Genomic DNA, 19,886 nt, shown 5'->3' with positions numbered 1-19,886 from the left:
GCATGGCCTGATTGTGAACCCCGCAAAGTGCCGGTTCGGCGCCACCATAATCGATTTTCTGGGGCACCGTGTCACCAGGCACGGAGCCGTCCCCCTGCCGGCCAAGGTGGAGGCGGTGAAGGGGTTACCGCGCCCCCGCACGATCAGAGGGCTGCAGGAGTTCCTGGGCATGGTGAACTTTTACCATCGGTTCCTGCCCCGTATCGCCCAGCTCCTGCGCCCCCTGCACGAAGCTCTCCGAGGTACGCCGGGCAAAGGCGACGTTACCTGGACCGAGCAGATGGACACGGCGTTCACGGGCGCGAAGCTCGCCTTGGCTAACGCCACCATGCTCACGCACCCGGTGCCCGATGCACCGATCGCCCTCACCACCGATGCCTCGGACTACGCGGTGGGCGCGGTGCACGAGCAATGGGTGCGTGGAGCTTGGCAACCGCTGGCGTTCTTTAGCCGGCAGCTTCGCCCGCCCGAACGCCGTTACAGTACCTTCGACCGCGAGTTGCTCGGGCTTCACTTGGCGGTCAGGCACTTCCGCCATCTGCTCGAGGGCCGTGCGTTCACTGCCTTCGTCGACCACAAGCCGCTGATCTTCGCGATGGGCAAGGTCACCGAGCCGTGGTCGGCCTGGCAGCAGCGTCACCTCTCGGCCGTGTCCGAGTACATGACGGACATCCAGCACGTCGCGGGGAAGGACAACCCGGTGGCGGATTGCCTTTCCCGGGCCGTCGCCCACGCAGTCCACCTCGGCATCGACTATGCCCGGATGGCAGCGGACCAGGCCGCTGACCCCGACGTCCAGGCCTTGCGGACCGCCGTCACGGGCCTCCGCGTCACCGAGGTGGCGTTCGACGGCGCGGGCGCGGCCCTCTTGTGCGACGTCTCCCTCGGGTGTCCTCGCCCCATCGTGCCCACGGGCTGGCAGCGCCAGGTGTTTGACGCCATCCACGGCCTGTCCCACCCAGGCGCGAGGGCCTCCCAAAGGCTGATCGCCGACAAGTTCGTCTGGCATGGCCTCCGGAAGGCCGTCCGCGGCTGGGCCAGGACGTGCCTCGCGTGCCAGCGCCAAGGTGCACCGGCACACCCAGGCCCTGTTGGCCCCGTTCACGGTGCCGGAACGCCGGTTTGACCACGTCCACGTGGACCTGGTGGGACCTCTGCCCCCCTCGCAGGGTTTCACCTACGTCCTCACCATGGTGGACCGCACCACCCGGTGGCCGGAGGCCGTGCCCTTGGCGTCGACAACGGCGGCCGATGTCGCGCAGGCTTTCATCGCCACCTGGGTCGCCCGGTTCGGCGCCCCCTCAGACATCTCGTCCGACCGCGGCCCCCAGTTCACCTCGGAGCTCTGGGGGGCGGTCGCGCAGGGGCTCGGGGTCCGGCTGCACCAAACCACGGCCTACCACCCCCAGGCTAACGGCCTGTGTGAGCGATTTCACCGCTCATTGAAGGCCACGCTCCGGGCCACACTCCGCGACGGCGGCTGGGTCGACAGGCTCCCCTGGGTCCTGCTGGGCCTCCGGACGGCGCCCAAGGAGGACCTGCGCGCATCCGCGGCGGAGTTGGTCTTCGGGCAACCGCTGCGGGTGCCGGGCGAGTTCCTCCCCGACTCCACGGCACCATGGTCCGCGGCACAGCAGCGCTCCGCTCTGCAAGAGACCGCCCAGAGGTTCGCCCCGGTGCCAACGGCATGCCACGGGCACCCACCGACGCACGTCACCCCGGAGCTTCGCACGGCGGAGTACGTCTTCGTCCGCCACGATGCCCACCGGACACCACTGCGGCCCCCGTACGACGGGCCTTTCCGCGTGCTGGAGACCGGGGTGAAGCACTTCACCCTGGACATTGGCGGTACTCCTGACCGCATTTCGGTAGACCGCCTCAAGCCGGCCCACCTCGACGTGGACCATCCACCGCCAGTGGCCCGACCCCCACGTCGGGGCCGCCCCCCTGCGGTCGGACCCCCGGCACCGCCCAGCCCCGCCGCCACGCCGCCCCCCGGGCCTGCACCCATCCCAGGGGCAGCCAGGGGCATCCCACCTGGCATCCCTGCACCCTGGACGCCGCCGATCGCCAGGGGGTGCTTCGGCCGGGTCATTCGTCTGCCACGCAAACTGGCCCTCCAGGTGCGCGGGAATTCTGGGGGGGCGCGTGTGGCCTACACAAAAGCCCACTGGCGTGGTGACATCATTCCGCGCACCAAGTGGGCGGTGGCCACGCCCGAGGGGTAGGCGTGGCCTCATGATATACACCGGGCGCGCAGCCCGGAGCGCGCCAGTGTTACAGTGAGCTCCTGAAATAAAGACGCTTATAAGTTACCGCTTGTCCGCTTCCTCCTTGCTCGCAAGCAGCGCGCGTAACGCCGCGCTTTAATACCATATTTTACTCCCAGGGGTCCCAGGAATACCCACCCCTAAATATCGTTGCGATCGGTTGAGCCGTTTTTGCCGTACCTTCAAACGGACGGACGGACATTTGGTGAATTATAGTAAGATGGAGCCCCGACAAACACCGTGGAAGGCCATTGTGAGGTGGTGGGACATGGTTTGAAGGGTCTGCATTGTGTGGAGGCCATTGTGAGGTGGGTTGAAGGTCTGTTTGCGGTGTGGAGGCCATTATGAGGTGGGGTGAAGGTTTGTGTGGTGTGGAGGTCATTGTGAGGTGGGTTGAAGGTCTGTGTGGTGTGTCGGACATTGTGAGGTGAGTTGAAGGTCTGTGTGGTGTGTAGGACATTGTGGGGTGGGTTGAAGGTCTGTGTGGTGCGTCGGACATTGTGAGGTGGGTTGAAGGTCTGTGTGTGGTGTGGAGGCTATTGTGAGGTGGCGCTAGGTGGGTTGAAGGTCTGTGTTTGGTGTGGAGGCCATTGTGAGGTGGCGCTATGTGGGTTGAAGGCCTGTGTGTGGTGTGGAGGCCATTGTGAGGTGGCGCTAGGTGGGTTGAAGGTCTGTGTGTGGTGTGGAAGCCATTGTGAGGTGGCGCTAGGTGGGTTGAAGGTCTGTGTGTGGTGTGGAGGCCATTGTGAGGTGGCGCTAGGTGGGTTGAAGGTCTGTGTGTGGTGTGGAGGCCATTGTGAGGTGGCGCTAGGTGGGTTGAAGGTCTGTGTGTGGTGTGGAGGCCATTGTGAGGTGGCGCTAGGTGGGTTGAAGGTCTGTGTGTGGTGTGGAGGCCATTGTGAGGTGGCGCTAGGTGGGTTGAAGGTCTGTGTGTGGTGTGGAGGCCATTGTGAGGTGGCGCTAGGTGGGTTGAAGGTCTGTGTGTGGTGTGGAGGCCACTGTGAGGTGGCGCTAGGTGGGTTGAAGGTCTGTGTGTGGTGTGGAGGCCATTGTGAGGTGGCGCTAGGTGGGTTGAAGGTCTGTGTGTGGTGTGGAGGCCATTGTGAGGTGGCGCTAGGTGGGTTGAAGGTCTGTGTGTGGTGTGGAGGCCATTGTGAGGTGGCGCTAGGTGGGTTGAAGGTCTGATAGCTACGAGTTTTGTTTGGTGTTCCAAAGATGTTCAATTTTTCATGTCCATTCTGGATGTGTAAATTACAATTGACGAAAACATGTTATCGTTATCCAAGTTGTTTGGAGCATGAACCTCCCTCCTACCAGCAACATGAATGTGTCTAAATAAGGAACACGACCCGAATTTTGCAGCCAATTCGAACTGATAAGGCAGAAGTGATGCTCCAGGGAAGTTGTAAAATGTCTCCTTCTTGCAGCACGGCCACCTTGTCAGGGTGGGAGTGACAGTGAAGAACCATTGGACGTCGCCACCCCATCAAACGCGTCTGCATTGAGTCTGTTGAACGAAAACGTGTTCAAACTGTTGTGTCGGAACACGCTCGCGTCCTCTGGTCATCCTGGTGGAGATGAACACTCAATGAAACAAAGCTACCTGGTGGTTGAACCATTATCTTCACTGTTCCAGAAATGCAAGAAAACAATGTCACGAAAGTTCAAATTCCAGACTTTCTGAGCTTTATCTTTTTTTGGATTTGTTGGATCGCTCGGTGCTTGCATCCCAGATGTTGCAGGTTCGATTTCAGCGAAAGGCCATTTGGTCCATTCACACCTGGAACGTGAGCTTCATGGGCATTTCAAAACGTTCCAACGAAAAGATGTCCGATAAATACCCAAAAGAACTACAAGGAGCTAATTGATAGTCCAGGCCCCCCACCTACAATAGATCTGGGTAACATGAAAGCTGAATGTTCAACGGTTTTTCAAATATCGCATGCAGCAAGCCAAGTTACCGAGGTGGTTGCCTTGGCAACATAATTCAGCCAATCACAGCCGTGACTTAATGAGGTTGGGATAATGACGTGCAATTTATGAAAGATAAATGTTCAACGGTTTTTGAAATACAGTATTGCGTACACAAGAGTACATGGATGGATGATCGGTCGGTGAGACAGATTTATCGGTCTGACCTGCAATCCTCATCCTCCATCCTCATCCTCCAACCTCATGATGAGTCCTCCATTCTCATCCTCCATCTGCATCCTCTATCCTCATCCTCCATCCTCATCCTCCACCCTCAGCCTCCATCCTCATCCCCCCATCCTCATCCTCCACCCTCAGCCTCCATCCTCAGCCTCCATCCTCATCCCCCCATCCTCATCCTCCACCCTCAGCCTCCACCCTCATCCCCCCATCCTCATCCTCCACCCTCAGCCTCCACCCTCAGCCTCCATCCTCATCCTCCAGCCTCCATCCTCATCCTCCATCTGCATCCTCTATCCTCATCCTCCATCCTCATCCTCCAGCCTCCATCCTCATCCTCCACCCTCATCCTCCAGCCTCCATCCTCATCCTCCACCGTCATCCTCCAGCCTCATCCTCCATCCTCATCCTCCAGCCTCCATCCTCATCCTCCACCCTCAGCCTCCATCCTCCACCCTCAGCCTCCATCCTCCACCCTCATCCTCCATCCTCTATCCTCCATCCTCCATCCTCCAGCCTCCACCGTCATCCTCCATCCTCCATCCTCTATCCTCTATCCTCCACCCTCATCCTCCAGCCTCATCCTTATCCTCCATCCTTATCCTCCAGCCTCATCCTCCATCCTCATCCTCCAGCCTCCATCCTCATCCTCCAGCCTCATCCTCCACCGTCATCCTCCATCCTCCATCCTCCATCTAAGATAACAAACATGACAGAATCGAATGGCTCTTATCAGATTCCTTGTCCAAAGACCGTCTCGGCAATGCCGAGTGATTTTAAACGATGCAAACCTGATAATCATAAACATTTGGCTGGAGCTACATGTTGCACCGATAACGTTTCGCTTGCGATTTGTAATTTGGTTTCGTTTTTGCCTTTTTATCCACCAAAGGGATTGTTAATTATGATTACAGCACTCGCGGTGTTCGAGAATCTAGGTCAGCGCCACCTGTATTCACGTTCTGCGTTCTCTCATCACGTGCACACACTTCGTGTACCTGAAACATGTTACAACCATTCAATGTCTTGTTATATTTAACAGTTTATGCTCAAATGAACAGGTTCTTGAAATTTTGTGTATTCACAAAGTACTGAAGTTAGATGCTTATATATTTATTTATTTTTCAAATTATTGTACACAGAGAGAGGGGGAGGAGAGGAAGAGGAAGAGTGAGAGGTGAGAGGGAGGCAGAGGGGGGGAAGAGAGGAGGGGAGAGAGAGAGGGGAGGAGAGAGGGTGAGGCAGAGGAGAGAAAGAGAGGGGGGGAGGGGAGAGAGAGAGGGGGGGGGGAGAGAGGGGAGGCAGAGGGGGGAGGGGAGGGAGAGAGAGAGAGGGGGGGGGGGGGAGAGGGCGAGGCAGAGGAGAGAGAGAGGAGGAGGCAGAGGGGAGGAAGAGTGAGAGGTGAGAGGGAAGCAGAGGGCGAGGCAGAGGAGAGGAAGAGTGAGAGGTGAGAGGGAGGCAGAGAGAGGCAGAGGGGGAGAGAGAGGGTGAGGCAGAGGGGAGAGAGAGAGGAGAGGAGAGAAGGTGAAGCGTGGAAGAGGAGAAAAAGAGAGGAGAAGGATAGGAGAAGGTGATGAGTGGGAGAGGAGAGAAAGAGAGAGGGAGGTAGAGGAGAGAAAGAAGAAAAAGAGAGGAGTGGGAGAGGGAGAGGAGAGGAGAGAGAGGGAAGGGGAAGAGAGGAAGAGTACGGAGAGGGAGATGGTGTGTGTGATGGAGATAGGGAGAAAGATAGAGTGTTAGGGAGAGGGGGAGTGTGGGAGAGAGGGGGAGTGTGGGAGAGAGAGGTAGTGTGGGAGAGAGAGGTAGTGTGGGAGAGAGAGGTAGTGTGGGAGAGAGAGGTAGTGTGGGAGAGAGGTAGTGTGGGAGAGAGAGGTAGTGTGGGAGAGAGAGGTAGTGTGGGAGAGAGAGTGAGTGTGGGATTTGACCAGACGCCACCAGGATTTGGAGGAGGGAGACAGGTTTGAGAATTCAGTCTTGATATTCGAGAGATATTGTTTCCTGGCACTCCTGAGGGTAGACACACACTTGTTCCGAGCTTTGGGTAAGCCTTGATTTTGTATCTATCTATAATTCCAGTAATCTCTGTGTGTATGTGTGTGTGTCTGTGTGTGTGTGTGTGTGTGTGTGTCTGTGTGTGTGTGTGTGTGTGTGTGTGTGTGTGTGTGTGTGTGTGTGTGTTTGTCTGTGACCACTGTTTCTCGACAACTACCGGTCTGATATACTTGAAACTTGCCAGGTATATTGCTGGGGACCCGAGGATGTGCCTTTTCAAGGTTTGAAATTAATCGGACAAGTGGTTCCCAAGGTATGGTCACCGTACTCGCAAGCCGTTCGCTTTGGCTTTGCGAATGGACCAAACCATTTCATGTAAATAGAGGGGGGGGTTCTGTGGTCGTTACTGCCACGTGGTTTCAAAGTTTTTTTTTGTTGTTGTTGTTTGCACGCATGTTTTTTTGCACGCACGTACGGGCAAGCACGTACGGGCAAGCACGTACGTGCGGGCACGCCCTAGTTTTTTAAAAACGCAACACACTAAAACCAATAAATATCCAATCAAACATATTGTTACATTTATGGGAGGTAGGTAATGAAATACCTTGGGGCCAGGTAGGATTGTATAGGGTAGTGTGTAAAGAAGAAGAAACCCTCATGTAACTTGAGTCAGCTCCTTGTGTCCGGTAAGAGCGTATCTTTGTCCCCATGGCGAGGGGTGGGGCTATGTTAATTAGGTAGGGGTTAAGGGTAAATCCCCTGTATGTAAATGCCTCTGATTTTTCCTTTGTTCCTTATGACACACCCCAATACCCGCCATGCACTCTGGACCTATTCTAAAAAGACCATATAAAAGTAACCGGAACCAGGACATTCAAATGCCGCTGATGCCACCAGCCGAGTCATCGTCAGGGACACCGGGAGGGGCCATGGGGCCCCGCACCAAGGGGTGGTGATTGGTCCGGGTGAGGGCTGCTGCGATGGCACTCGCTGATTGGAGCATGCACGGATGTCACCGGATGACGTTGAAGACCGGGGAACAAAAAGACTGAGTCCAGGCATTTTCTTTCTCTTGGCTTTTGGTTTTACTGCAGGCCGTCTCAGTTCGTGCTCTCTTTTGGCGCTCTGGCTTCATGGATGTGGTCGCAATCAGTCAAGGTTTTATCCCCTTGGTCCAGGGTTTGACGACAAGCGGTCACAGTTTTATCCTCGTTCTTGGTCCTGACATTGGCGGTCGCAGCTCGTGGACTCTGATGCCCTTGGCTCATGGCTTTGTGATGGCTGTGTGCCATTCCGAGTGAACCGGAGAGACCGCGGTGCTGTGTGGAGCGGACGACGAGAGGGGAGCTTGGGCCTGAGCTCTGCACATCGGCAGCTCGGGGTGAACGAACTGCGCGCCAAGGCGTGCTTTCCCGTGCACGGACTCGGGGACCCGTTCGAGGGCCGATGGGGTTTGAGGGCCGCTCAAAGCTGAGTACTAAACATTCATTACACACACATTATTTTCACTTTCGTTTCCCCTTGTGTTGTAAACGAGTCTGTATGGGAGCGCTCCAAATAGGATTTTAGTTTTACTGTGCTTTTAGTTATTTTTAGTTTTACTTTAGTTTTCGTTTTACTTTTAGTTATTTTATTTTAGTTTCAGGTTTGTGCATTATTTTGTTACCAGCATTTCTTTCATTAAACCCGGTATTGTTGCATTTTAATTCCGTGTCGGTTTGATTTGATTATCGTGGTTCGAGGACGCTCCGGTGGAATCCGTGCACGTAAGAGTCTTGCTGCCCTCCTCCTTCTTGCGCATATAGGCAAGATCCGCCATTGTTTGATTGAACGCCTCGGAGTGTGAAGCTCGATCGGTCATTCGTCCGAGACCGGTCTTTATTGGTACGGACACGACAATATTCTCTCCAATCACCTTTCCAACTACACCTGTATCCAATAGATAACATTGAAGCCAAATAACTGATTGATTGATTTAACCACCATCCGGATCATCACCTGGGCTCCGTTCATCACCAACATTTTTGCTCAAAATCCCAGATACTCTCCAAACAGTGGATCCACAACCTGAGGTGTGTTTGAAGGTTATCCAATCGGGCAGTGCAGTGTACATTTACAACTACTCAAGCATTTACCTTAACAACTAGAGGTTATCTTACACCGTTACACTACCAAACATTACTTACCATTGCTAAACATCACCTGACAGAAACAGGAAGAAAATAGATCACTTGTGGCATGGAATTCACCAGGTGGTTTGCCGTTGCTCTCTCATCAGGGCCAGGATTTTAACCTGAAACCAAAAGCAGATTACCTGTTGAATAGTGGGCCCATGAGGTTGAACAGAACATTTCATGGAAATATTTATCAAATCCACAACTTACCTGAATTGATGATACCATTCGAATGAATGACGTCACTCCAGAGAAAATAAGTTGGTATTTTATTATCCATTTGAAAAGAATGTCACACGAGATCCATTCCAGGGATAACTTCACCGTTTCCTGCATCTTGTAACTTCTGTGCATTTACATCTCAACTAAAAAAAAAAACCTCTTTATAAAGCGGTTCCGGCGATTTGTTCAGGATGCCGGCGATAACTCCCCTCCCCTTAATGTCCACCATCTAATGTCGGCACACAGGAAGTCCATCAGATTGGACCCTGCAGACGTGGTGGCCTCGCCCGACATACACAACACCAGGGTGGTAGTTTATAGTTAGACTGAGTCGAACCTAGGCTGGTGTGGATACCTCGAGGCCATCCTGCCAACCCATGCCCTTTCTATGTTTGAGGGTTTCCTTTGTTTTTGTCCATGTAAATTGTTTTTGTTGTTGGCATCACTACTAATAAGTGATTGAGTAGAGTTAAGATGCATCCCAATCAAAAAGTGGTGATGATCACAAAGCTCAGCAAAACGTACAAATGTGATTTTCGTTTCCTTCATTTCCTTGATCCTTCTCCCACCTTCAGGTCTACCTTGGTCTTCCATGAGCCTCACTCCTGTAACCGATTTTAAATACCATAAGTGTCCACAACCATTCTTGACCAAGTTGTGGAACGTCGGACGAGGCCCTCACTTTTCCCCCTTTATTCGATCTTTAATTTGTTTTCTTCGCAACCACTTGAGGAATTGACACGAAACTTTCAACATAGGAGTTCCTACGTATGGAGAGGTTTTTGACAAAGTTACTTGATTATTTGATGGAAAATGCAGCCGGCGTTCCAAAAAAAAAAATCCGTTTTCTGCAGGCATGGGTTGCAAGGTGTTTCATTAACATTGCATCGCTCGGCCTATGCCGAATGAACAAATAAATGTAACCGGATTGGAATCGTCAACTGTGCCAAATTAATCTCGTTTTTGTAAAGAAAGTGTCGAGAGCGTGTTTGGGCCTCTTCACAAGCGCTTCTCGCCTTCTTCAAGATCGTAATTCCCCACTTATTAACAATTTCACTTGTATCACATATGTCTGCTCTCCCAAGGTCTACGACTAAAGATTAAAGGAGCAACCTTTTCAATAATTGTGGAACAGGGAAAGGCCAACCTGCCAACCCATGCTTTTTCTATGTTTGAGGGTTTCCTTTGTTTTTGTCCATCTAAATTGTTTTTGTTGTTGGCATCACCACCAATAAGTGATTGAGTAGAGTTAAGATGCATTCTGGTGATGAAATTGGCGATGACACATCACATCAATTACAGGAAAGTTCACCGAAGTTGCATTTGACTGGTTAATTGTGCCTTTTCCACTTAACCCTTGGATGCAGTGATTGGGCCTCGGAGGCCCACAAGGTTTTTTTTGTTGCAAAAACTATGCTGTACAAATTTTTTTGGGAATGAGCCTCATTTTCACCGACTTTCATGTTGTTACACAAAATTCAGTGACATTAAAAAAAAAATTCATTCAGGCTCGTGGGAAAATCTTCATTCTTCACTTATAACCAGAAAATCCGACACTAATGCAGGCCTGGGGCCTTCGAAGCCCCGAATAAATGTTGTACTACTATGTTATATAATTATTTTCTTGATATGAGCCTCATTATATGCTCATATAACTTGGTTACAAATAATTCGGTGACAAAAATATGAAAATTAAAAAACTTTACACGAATACATTCATGGGAAAAAGAAAAAAAGGATTCATTACTTGTATGGGATTCTTTCAAATAATAGGATCAATGATTCACATTTTCTGAGCAAATACACATCCATGAGCATCGACTTGGATTAAAAAAGGACATGAAAGAAAAAAATCTATAAAAAAATAAAAAATAAAAAAAACATTACACAAATACATCCGTTGGACCTCCGAGGCCCAATGGCTGCATCGGTGTAGGATTTTTAACAGTTGTGGACATATACATTCTAAATAAAAGGATCAGTGAATCATATTTTTTGAGCAAATGCTCCTCCATGAGCCTCAACTTTTTAGAGAAAAAAAAGTTGAAAAACCTAGAACAAAACTTTTTTTTGCAAAAAAGAAAAGAAAAAAGGATTAATTACTTGTATGGGATTCTTCCAAATAATAGGATCAATGATTCACATTTTCTGAGCAAATACACATCCATGAGCATCGACTTGGATTGAAAAAGGATATGAAAAAAAAAATCTATAAAAAAAAAACTTAGGGGAGGGGGCCTCCGAGGAATACTACTGAAAAAAATCAATAAAAAAAACAAACAAAAAAAATAACATTACACGAATACATCCGTTAGGCCTCCGAGGCCCAATGACTGCGTTTATGTAGGATTTTTGACACCTGCATCTAGGGGTTAAGGAAGAAAAGTGAAACAATCGATAACAATCTTGCAGACCAATTTACAATTTTTTTATTGCGTTTACGTTGACATTAGAGAGGATGAGGGGCAAGAGTTGGGGGTAGAGCTTCGAAAATAATGACGCAAGAAATAGAAGCATAAATATTTGGAGAGTTTTGGAAAGGAGGTGCAGAAAAGGCAAGGATGGGTTGATCAGGTTGAAGAATGGAGGATACTGTGAATGAATGAGTGTTCGACCGGGATTCAGTTGGTCGTGAGTCCGCCACTGCCGGTCACATCATCACCGAGTACCTATTGGTCGTACAGCTCATGGAAGTACCTCCTGCCTCAGGGTAATGATCATAACTCACCTTCTCTTCCTGTGAAGATGTTTAACCTCCACCGGATAATGCAAGCGGACAGGACACCCGACCTAGCATCTACCTGAGGGATTTTCATACTCCTTCATGGAAAAACATGCCTCCAAAATACCAGGTGACAGGTTATAGTCAGATTGTGAATTGAATCCCAACGAGACAGCTCAAAGGATAGTTTTCTACCTCTTGCCAGTTTTCTTCATCCTTTTGGATAAGGGAAGAGTAGAAAGTGAAAGGTAATGTGTGGTGCATACACCCCGGAACTAGGAGACCGTTGTGAACGATTTGATCTAAAGTCACCCCGGATAACAAGGAAAAGTGCAACAGACTCTCGCAATGGGTGACGTTTTTTGCTGCGGCAACCACGAGCAGTTTGAACACGATCTGGGCTCGTCGTTACCTTGGAATGTAGTCGGGGCAGTGCTGGACGAGCCGAAACACGCACTACACCTGAGGCAGGCTTCACATGAGACGTGTCATCCGGCGGGCAGTAAGAGGTGAATGTCGCTTCGCACCTTGTTTGGAAACTTCGCTATGACCGGTTGTTCTGGTTACGGCCTCTGTGTCTTGTTCATCATCTCCTTACTTGATATGGGAAGATCAAGGCCTTCTGAAAGCCTGAATTTAGCATCATTGGTCTATTATTGAAATGTTTTTTCCAACAACAATTCTAGTTGTTCTTTTTTCCAACGCATCTTTAGAGGATGTTCTTGATGGCGCTCTCCGAAAAGGAAGCTTGACTCCCACGGGCGGGATTCCTATTTGGTTGCCAAAGTGCGGAGGAATGAAATCATCCAGGAATGTTTATTTTTTTTCTTGAACCAAGTTGCTCGTTCCTCATCCCAGCCATTTGCACTTTGTGGTAGCAATCCGTGACAAAGTGGTGAAGTGGATGTGCACAGGTAGCTAGCTCGCTGCAGGGCGTTTCAAACTGTTTGAAATGGTTACCCACAATGTTGTCGGGAGTTGTTGTAGAAACTCAGCAAATCGGCAACGATCAGGGATGCCTCTTGGGATGGTTGTATCCCTCCAACGCAAGTCGGTGGCCAAATCTTCCCCATGCTTCTCTGCTGCTTGGATTTGTCATGGCAGCGCAGTCACTGTCAGAGTGCCGATGGACCGGCCCTTCCCTCTTCCCTTCTTGTCTCTGTCTCTGTCTCTGTCTCTGTCTCTGTCTCTGTCTCTCTCTCTCTCTCTGTGTGTGTGTGTGTGTGTGTGTGTGTGTGTGTGTGTGTGTGTGTGTGTGTGTGTGTGTGTGTGTGTGTGTGTGTGTGTGTGTGTGTGTGTGTGTCATGACCTGACTTCCTGAAGCAGGGTACACCATCCTGGATGTTGTGGATCTCTGGGACGCTCCTGGGAGGTTGCTCGGCTGGCTCCATGCCGAAGACTTGTCTGAGAGAACTATACTACAACAACAACAACAACAACAACTCAGCATATCAAGAGTTCTCCTGGTATACACTTTCGAAGGATGCAGAACGGCACAAAATTCCGATGGACCGGCCCTTTCCCTCTTGTCTCTGTGTTCTCTCTCTCTCTCTCTCTCTCTCTCTCTCTCTCTCTCTCTCTCTCTCTCTCTCTCTCTCTCTCTCTCTCTCTCTCTCTGTCTCTCTGTCTCTCTGTCTCTCTGTCTCTGTCTCTCTGTGTGTGTGTGTGTCGTGACCTGACTTCCTGAAGCAGGGTACACCATGCTGGATGTTGGGGATCTCTGGGACGCTCCTGGGAGGTTGCTCGGCTGGCTCCAGGCCGCAGACTTGTCCGAGAGAACTGTGTGGGGCTGTACTACAACAACAACAGCTCAGCAAATCAAGAGTTCTCCTGTTATACACTTTCGAAGGATGCAGAACAGCACAAAATTCTGAGCACGCTTCAAGTTGTAACAGAAAAGGCCTTTGCGAAGGCTCGTCCCCGTTCTGTGATACTACCTGATCGTATCCCCCTGGGGACTGGTTCGATAAGGGTGCCGGACTTGTAGCCTCAAATAAATGAAAAGTTAATTTTCAAACAAAGCCAGTGAAGACATTTCTTTGATGTCGTTGTACAAAGTTAGTTGTGCGGTGAGCGCAATCCATGGAGTGCAGTTTAGTGCAGCTTAGTGCAGCTTAGTGCAGCCCTGCAACCGCGTGCCCTCGACTCGAGTTAAGGCCGATGATTGTCGTGAGTCAGTTTGCCGATTCCAGGTCGGTGAGCACCTGGAGACACGTTCTCTCATGCCCTGGGACTCCTCCAGACACACCGCCATGACCTCCGTTTGATGCCTTTTTCAAGAGAGGCGTTTGCAAACACCTCTGCAGGTGCGAAACTCATTAGATGCTTGCAGCTCAGAAGGCATAACAACTGATGTTGCAAACTTAATACTCAAGATGATCGAATTGGGACTTTTATTCGTGTGACTTCCATCATGTCAAATGACAGCAAAGCATGTCTGCAGTTAAAGGTGACGTCGAGAATTCCCTCCCCATCATGATGTATAGCCAGGTGGTCACTTGTTGGCTGAAAAAATGGATGTAAGGCACGCATTTTCATTTTGATTGTGATTTTGAAACGTTTTTGCTTTCCTGAAAGAGCGAGGTTGTATTCGATCATTTTTCGTGTCCAACACAGGTCAACCTTGTTCTCTTCTGTGCGTATTATATATGGTTCGCCAAAGACGGTCCCAAGCCCATTTGAAAAAGGATGGAGGAGGATGGTTGGGTGTTGGGCTGGAAACCTGGCCTGTAAAAAAAAAATCCAACAACATTGTAGAAACAGCAATCTGCCCAATGTTCCAAAACGGGGACAAGATGAACTCACTAACTAACATATGGTTCGTAAACAAAGGTTTTCTTACAAATATGATTTGAGAAATACAAAAACGTTGACATGTCCATTGTACTAACGTCTTGTTTGTAGAACCTTCTGAATGCTCCTCGTAATGCCCTACTACCCTAACCCTTCATTAGCTACACTTTCGTGTCAACTACAACTATGATGGGCACCTGGCGGAAACGAGCCCCGCCCCCCCCCCCCCTCCCGGCTAATCCAAGTTCCCGCCCACAGGTATGACCAGCTGATCCTAGATTCCCTATATACTAGGAGTAGTTAGAACTTGCAATTTGAGGCCATTCTGTTTCCATCAAGCGTGGCACAACGAACTCGCACCCATTGTGTGTGAAGCGTTACGTGTCCGTTGTCTAACTAAACTGTCTTTCTCTGCACCCGAAAGGAATATTTTGTGAATTAATGCTTTTTTTGAATAGAAAAAGTTTTTCTTTGCAATCAAAAGGAACAGGAAAGAAGAAATTTGGAATGAACAAAGAAGGAATAAGAGGCCACACTAAAATGAAGATGAGCCATAAGTGAAGGGTTATGTTTTTTTTTCAAACTCTTCATTTATTTTAACACAAGTATTGCACCACTGAAAACATGCATGTTAATGTGATACTTACTCCTTTTCTGTTTCCATTAAATATTAAATCTCTCATCTTCCACGGTTTCCCTTTCCCAATTAACGTTCATTAATACACCTCATTACTCTCTTCTCCTTTTCTCCCTGTTTCTCCCACTCTTCTGCTTTTCTACTTTTTCAATACAATTAACTGTTTTGCTCCAAGGTAAGGCCGAAGGCAAGTCGATCCTGAATTATTTTGGAAATAACCATGTCACAAACTTGGTGTTGGCTTAGCGGTTAGGGTGTCGGCTTGGGATCCTAGGATCCTGGGTTCGTTGGCTTAGCGGTTAGGGTTCCGGCTTGGGATCCTAGGATCCTGGGTCGTTGGCTTAGCGGTTAGGGTGCCGGCTTGAGATCCGAGGATCCTGGGTTAGTTGGCTTAGCGGTTAGGGTGCCAGCTTGGGATCCTAGGATCCTGGGTTCGTTGGCTTAGTGGTTAGGGTGCCGGCTTGGGATCCTAGGATCCTGGGTTCGTTGGCTTAGCGGTTAGGGTACCGGCTTGGGATCCTAGGATCCTGGGTTCGTTGGCTTAGCGGTTAGGGTGCCGGCTCGGGATCCTAGGATCCTGGGTTCGTTGCCTTAGCGGTTAGGGTTCCGGCTTGGGATCCGAGGATCCTGGGTTCGTTGGCTTAGCGGTTAGGGTTCCGGCTTGGGATCCTAGGATCCTGGGTTAGTTGGCTTAGTGGTTCGGGTGTCGGCTTGGGATCCTAGGATCCTGGGTTCGTTGCCTTAGCGGTTAGGGTTCCGGCTTGGGATCCTAGGATCCTGGGTTCGTTGGCTTAGCAGTTAGGGTGCCAGCTTGGGATCCTAGGATCCTGGGTTCGTTACCTTAGCGGTTCGGGTGTCGGCTTGGGATCCTAGGATCCTGGGTTCGTTGCCTTAGCGGTTAGGGTTCTGGCTTGGGATCCTAGGATCCTGGGTTCGTTGCCTTAGCGGTTAGGGTTCCGGCTTGGGATCCTAGGATCCTGGGTTAGTTGGCTTAGTGGTTAGGGTGCCAGCTTGGGATCCTAGGATCCTGGGTTCGTTGCCTTAGCGGTTCGGGTGTCGGCTTGGGATCCTGGGTTCGTTGCCTTAGCAGTTAGGGTGCCGGCTTGGGATCCTAGGATCCTGGGTTCGTTACCTTAGCGGTTCGGGTGCCGGCTTGGGATCCTAGGATCCTGGGTTCGTTGCCTTAGCGGTTAGGGTTCTGGCTTGGGATCCTAGGATCCTGGGTTCGTTGGCTTCGTGGTTAGGGTGTCGGCTTGGGATCCTAGGATCCTGGGTTCGTTGGCTTAGCAGTTAGGGTACCGGCTTGGGATCCTAGGATCCTGGGTTCGTTGGCTTAGCGGTTAGGGTGTCGGCTTGGGATCCTAGGATCCTGGGTTCGTTGGCTTAGCGGTTAGGGTGCCGGCTTGAGATCCTTGGATCCTGGGTTCTTTGGCTTAGCGGTTAGGGTGCCGGCTTGGGATCCTAGGATCCAGGGTTCGTTGGCTTAGCGATTAGGGTGCCAGCTTGGGATCCTAGGATCCTGGGTTCGTTGCCTTTGCGGTTAGGGTTCTGGCTTGGGATCCTAGGATCCTGGGTTTGTTGCCTTAGCGGTTAGGGTGCCGGCTTGGCATCCTACGATCCTGGGTTCGTTGGCTTAGCAGTTAGGGTGCCGGCTTGGGATCCGAGGATCCTGGGTTCGAATCCCGGTCAATGGCTGAATTAACACCAGCAGGGTTGACTCAGCCTGTCATCCTTCCGAGGTCGGCAAATTAAGTACCAGTTCTCACTGGTAATTCCTTGTGTCGCAAGAGGCAACTAACAGGGTTGGCGGCAGGAAGGGCATCCGGCCATAAAACATTGCTTCAAAAAGGGGACCACGGTGCCCCATAAAAGTCAACACCTGCTCTGTGAGTAAAAATGGCCTCTAAATGTGGTTATTTTTTCTTCATGTCACGAACCATGACATGTCATTAACCAATATTAACTACAACACTTACACTAATTTGAATACCCTAAATTCGAGAGTTCATATAACATGTTACCCTGCTCAGTATTCAAGTATATAATTCAATTTAAATAAAATAATGATTTTAAATGTTATATAAAAAGAATTACCGCCATTTACCGCTGTTGATGCATTGTCTTATACAGCACCATATTTAACATGGCCAAGTACTGCAAAACTGGAGGTTTTTGTAAGCAATAAGGCGATTTGTGTTCCACAGTTTTCACATAATTCAATTTAAACAAAATAAAAATGTGAAGGTCGTATAAAAAATTAATTCCGGAAGGTTATCGCCGTTGATTCAGCATCTTGTACACCACCTCATCAAACACGTAACATTCGTTTTTCGTGCTTGTTGTTTGTGGTCTTTATGACGTACATAAAACAGTAAGTTTCCTGTTTGTAATGATTTTCAATGTTTCTTTGTTTCTAAACAAAGAAGGTGGGTTAGGGAGGATGGATCAAAAAAAAAAAATTAAGGCACAACTTTTGTTCATCAGCATTTGAGAATCCCAGATGCTGTCCTTACCTTTCGACCAACTATTTATATGGTTCCAAAGCCAATGTGTACCAACCACATGAGTCATGCCCTGTGCAGTTTGGCAGCTATTGTGGTGGGGTATATGAATCTGGTCAGAAAGCACCAACAGAGGCGAGTCAGAGACTTATTAATGAATCGCCATCAACTGGGTGGCTACATCACAGCATTTAACTAGAGCAACACTCGGTAGAGAGCATACCTCCACCTGGCTGAACAATTTTTATGTTTTGTATCCATTGATAGGCCAGATCTGTCACCTACAGTACCTACCTTGTTCTTGTTACCTACCCAACTCATCCACCAAGTTTGAGATATCATTTTTGGCCCCATCACTCAATGGTGAAGACTCACTTAAAAAAAATTCTCATATCCAGATCTGGATCCGGATCGTCACCAAATCTAATCAATTTGTACTTGTCAAACATCCAACATGTCTACCATGTTTCCTTCTGAATCTGTCCATAACTGTTCGAGATATCTTGCTAACAGACAGACAAATGGGTGAAAACATTTTCCTGTTAGCAGTTGATACGGTTAACAGTTGATACATGTTAGCATTTGATACTTGTTAGCATATGATACCTGTTAGCATATGATACATGTTAGCATTTTATACCTGTGAGCATTTGATACATGTTAGCATTTGATAGCTGTTAGCATTTGATACTGTTAGCATTTGATACATGTTAGCATTTGATGCCTGTTAGCATTTTATACATGTTAGCATTTGATACATGTTAGCATTTGATCCATGTTAGCATTTGATACATGTTAGCATTTGATACCTGTGAGCATTTGATACATGTTAGCATTTGATAGTTGTTAGCATTTGATACTGTTAGCATTTTATACATGTTAGCATTTGATAGCTGTAAGCATTTTATACATGTTAGCATTTTATACATGTTAGCATATGATACATGTTAGCATTTGAATCATGTTAGCATTTGATAGTTGTTAGCATTTGATACTGTTAGCATTTTATACATGTTAGCATTTTATACATGTTAGCATATGATACATGTTAGCATTTGAATCATGTTAGCATTTGAATCATGTTAGCATTTGATACATGTTAGCATTTCATACATGTTAGCATTTGATACGTGTTAGCATTTCATGCATGTTAGCATTTGATAGCTGTTGACATGTGATACCTGTTGACATGTGATACCTGCTAACATTTCATACCTGTTAAAATGTCATACCTGTTAACATTTGATACCTGTTAACATTTCATACTGTTAGCATTTGATACATGTTAGCATTTTATGCCTGTTAGCATTTGATACCTGTTGACATGTGATACCTGTTGACATGTGATACCTGCTAACATTTGATACCTGCTAACATTTGATACCTGTTAACATTTGATACCTGTTAACATTTGATGCCTGTTGGCATTTGATGCCTGTTGGCATTTGATGCCTGTTTGCATTTGATGCTTGTTCGCATTTGATGCCTGTCAGCATTTGATGCCTGTTCGCATTTGATGCCTGTCAGCATTTGATGCCTGTCAGCATTTGATACCATTCCTCCTGTCTCCAATGCAGACACTACAGAGTTCCATTCGTGTATGACAGAGGATGCTGAAATGGAGAAACTGAATGTGGTAAGGGAAACTGTTATTTCATTGTTCTTTATTTGTTTTAAAATAAAATAATAATAATAATAGTCATGTCAAAACTTTCATTGTTTTTCTCATCAATGCCATCTCTAGCTCCATTTTGAGGTCTTTTTCTGAATGTCACACCAGCTGACTACACCACAAGTCCTGTCCAAACTCACTTGCTGGCCTGGTGTATGAGCTGGTGCTGCCTTTATTGAATATGGATCTTCCAAACAGTTTCCAAAAAATCAAGCAACAATATCTGAGCTGTCCAGCCTGGATTGAAGCCTGGTGTTGGCTTCATGGTTATGGTGGCTCGCTAGAGATCTCAGGATGCTGAGTTAAAGCCACCGCCATGCCAATGAATTAACACCAGGAGGGTTCACTCAGCCTGTCGTCCTTCCAAGGTTGGCAAAATGAGTACCAGCTTACGAGGAAGAATGAGACATTTGAGTATCTTACGGCTGCGTCGGAGTGGCGTCCCATCCAGGATTGTGCCCAATATCCTAGGAAACTGCTTCAGCAGCCCTATGCATCTGCAGATGCCAATGGAGTGGTCTTCTTCTTCTCGCCTGGGTTGGAGTCTAGACACCGCTACAAACTGTCATCCCGGTGTCTTACATGCAAGGCGATGCATCAATGTGCGTGTCATCCCTCGGATGGACGTTAAATTAGACGTCCCCTCTGCCAGATTTAGATGGTGGATGTTAAAAATCCAAAGGTGTCCTTTGCAAAGGATAGTCTAGTTATCGCCGACACGCTGAACAGATTCCAAATTCCTGTACACTCAA

General features: G+C 48.8%; 1 protein-coding gene across 1 annotated transcript in view; it reads left to right on the top strand.

Annotated features, from left to right (window-relative positions):
* LOC137437505 (arf-GAP with GTPase, ANK repeat and PH domain-containing protein 1) overlaps positions 1 to 19,886 on the top strand; it is a 111,277-nt gene that overhangs the window by 30,982 nt on the left and 60,409 nt on the right. Inside the window, exon 2 of the mRNA XM_068131882.2 lies at positions 19,040 to 19,098. Coding sequence (XP_067987983.2) covers positions 19,040 to 19,098 — 59 coding nt within the window. The remainder of the gene's footprint in view (positions 1 to 19,039; positions 19,099 to 19,886) is intronic.

The sequence above is a fragment of the Myxine glutinosa genome, chromosome 12, assembly GCF_964187855.1.
Source record: "Myxine glutinosa chromosome 12, kmMyxGlut1.1, whole genome shotgun sequence".
Lineage (NCBI taxonomy): Eukaryota > Metazoa > Chordata > Myxini > Myxiniformes > Myxinidae > Myxine > Myxine glutinosa.
Note: the sequence above shows the minus strand (reverse complement) of the source record. Positions and strands in the feature narration are given on the sequence as shown.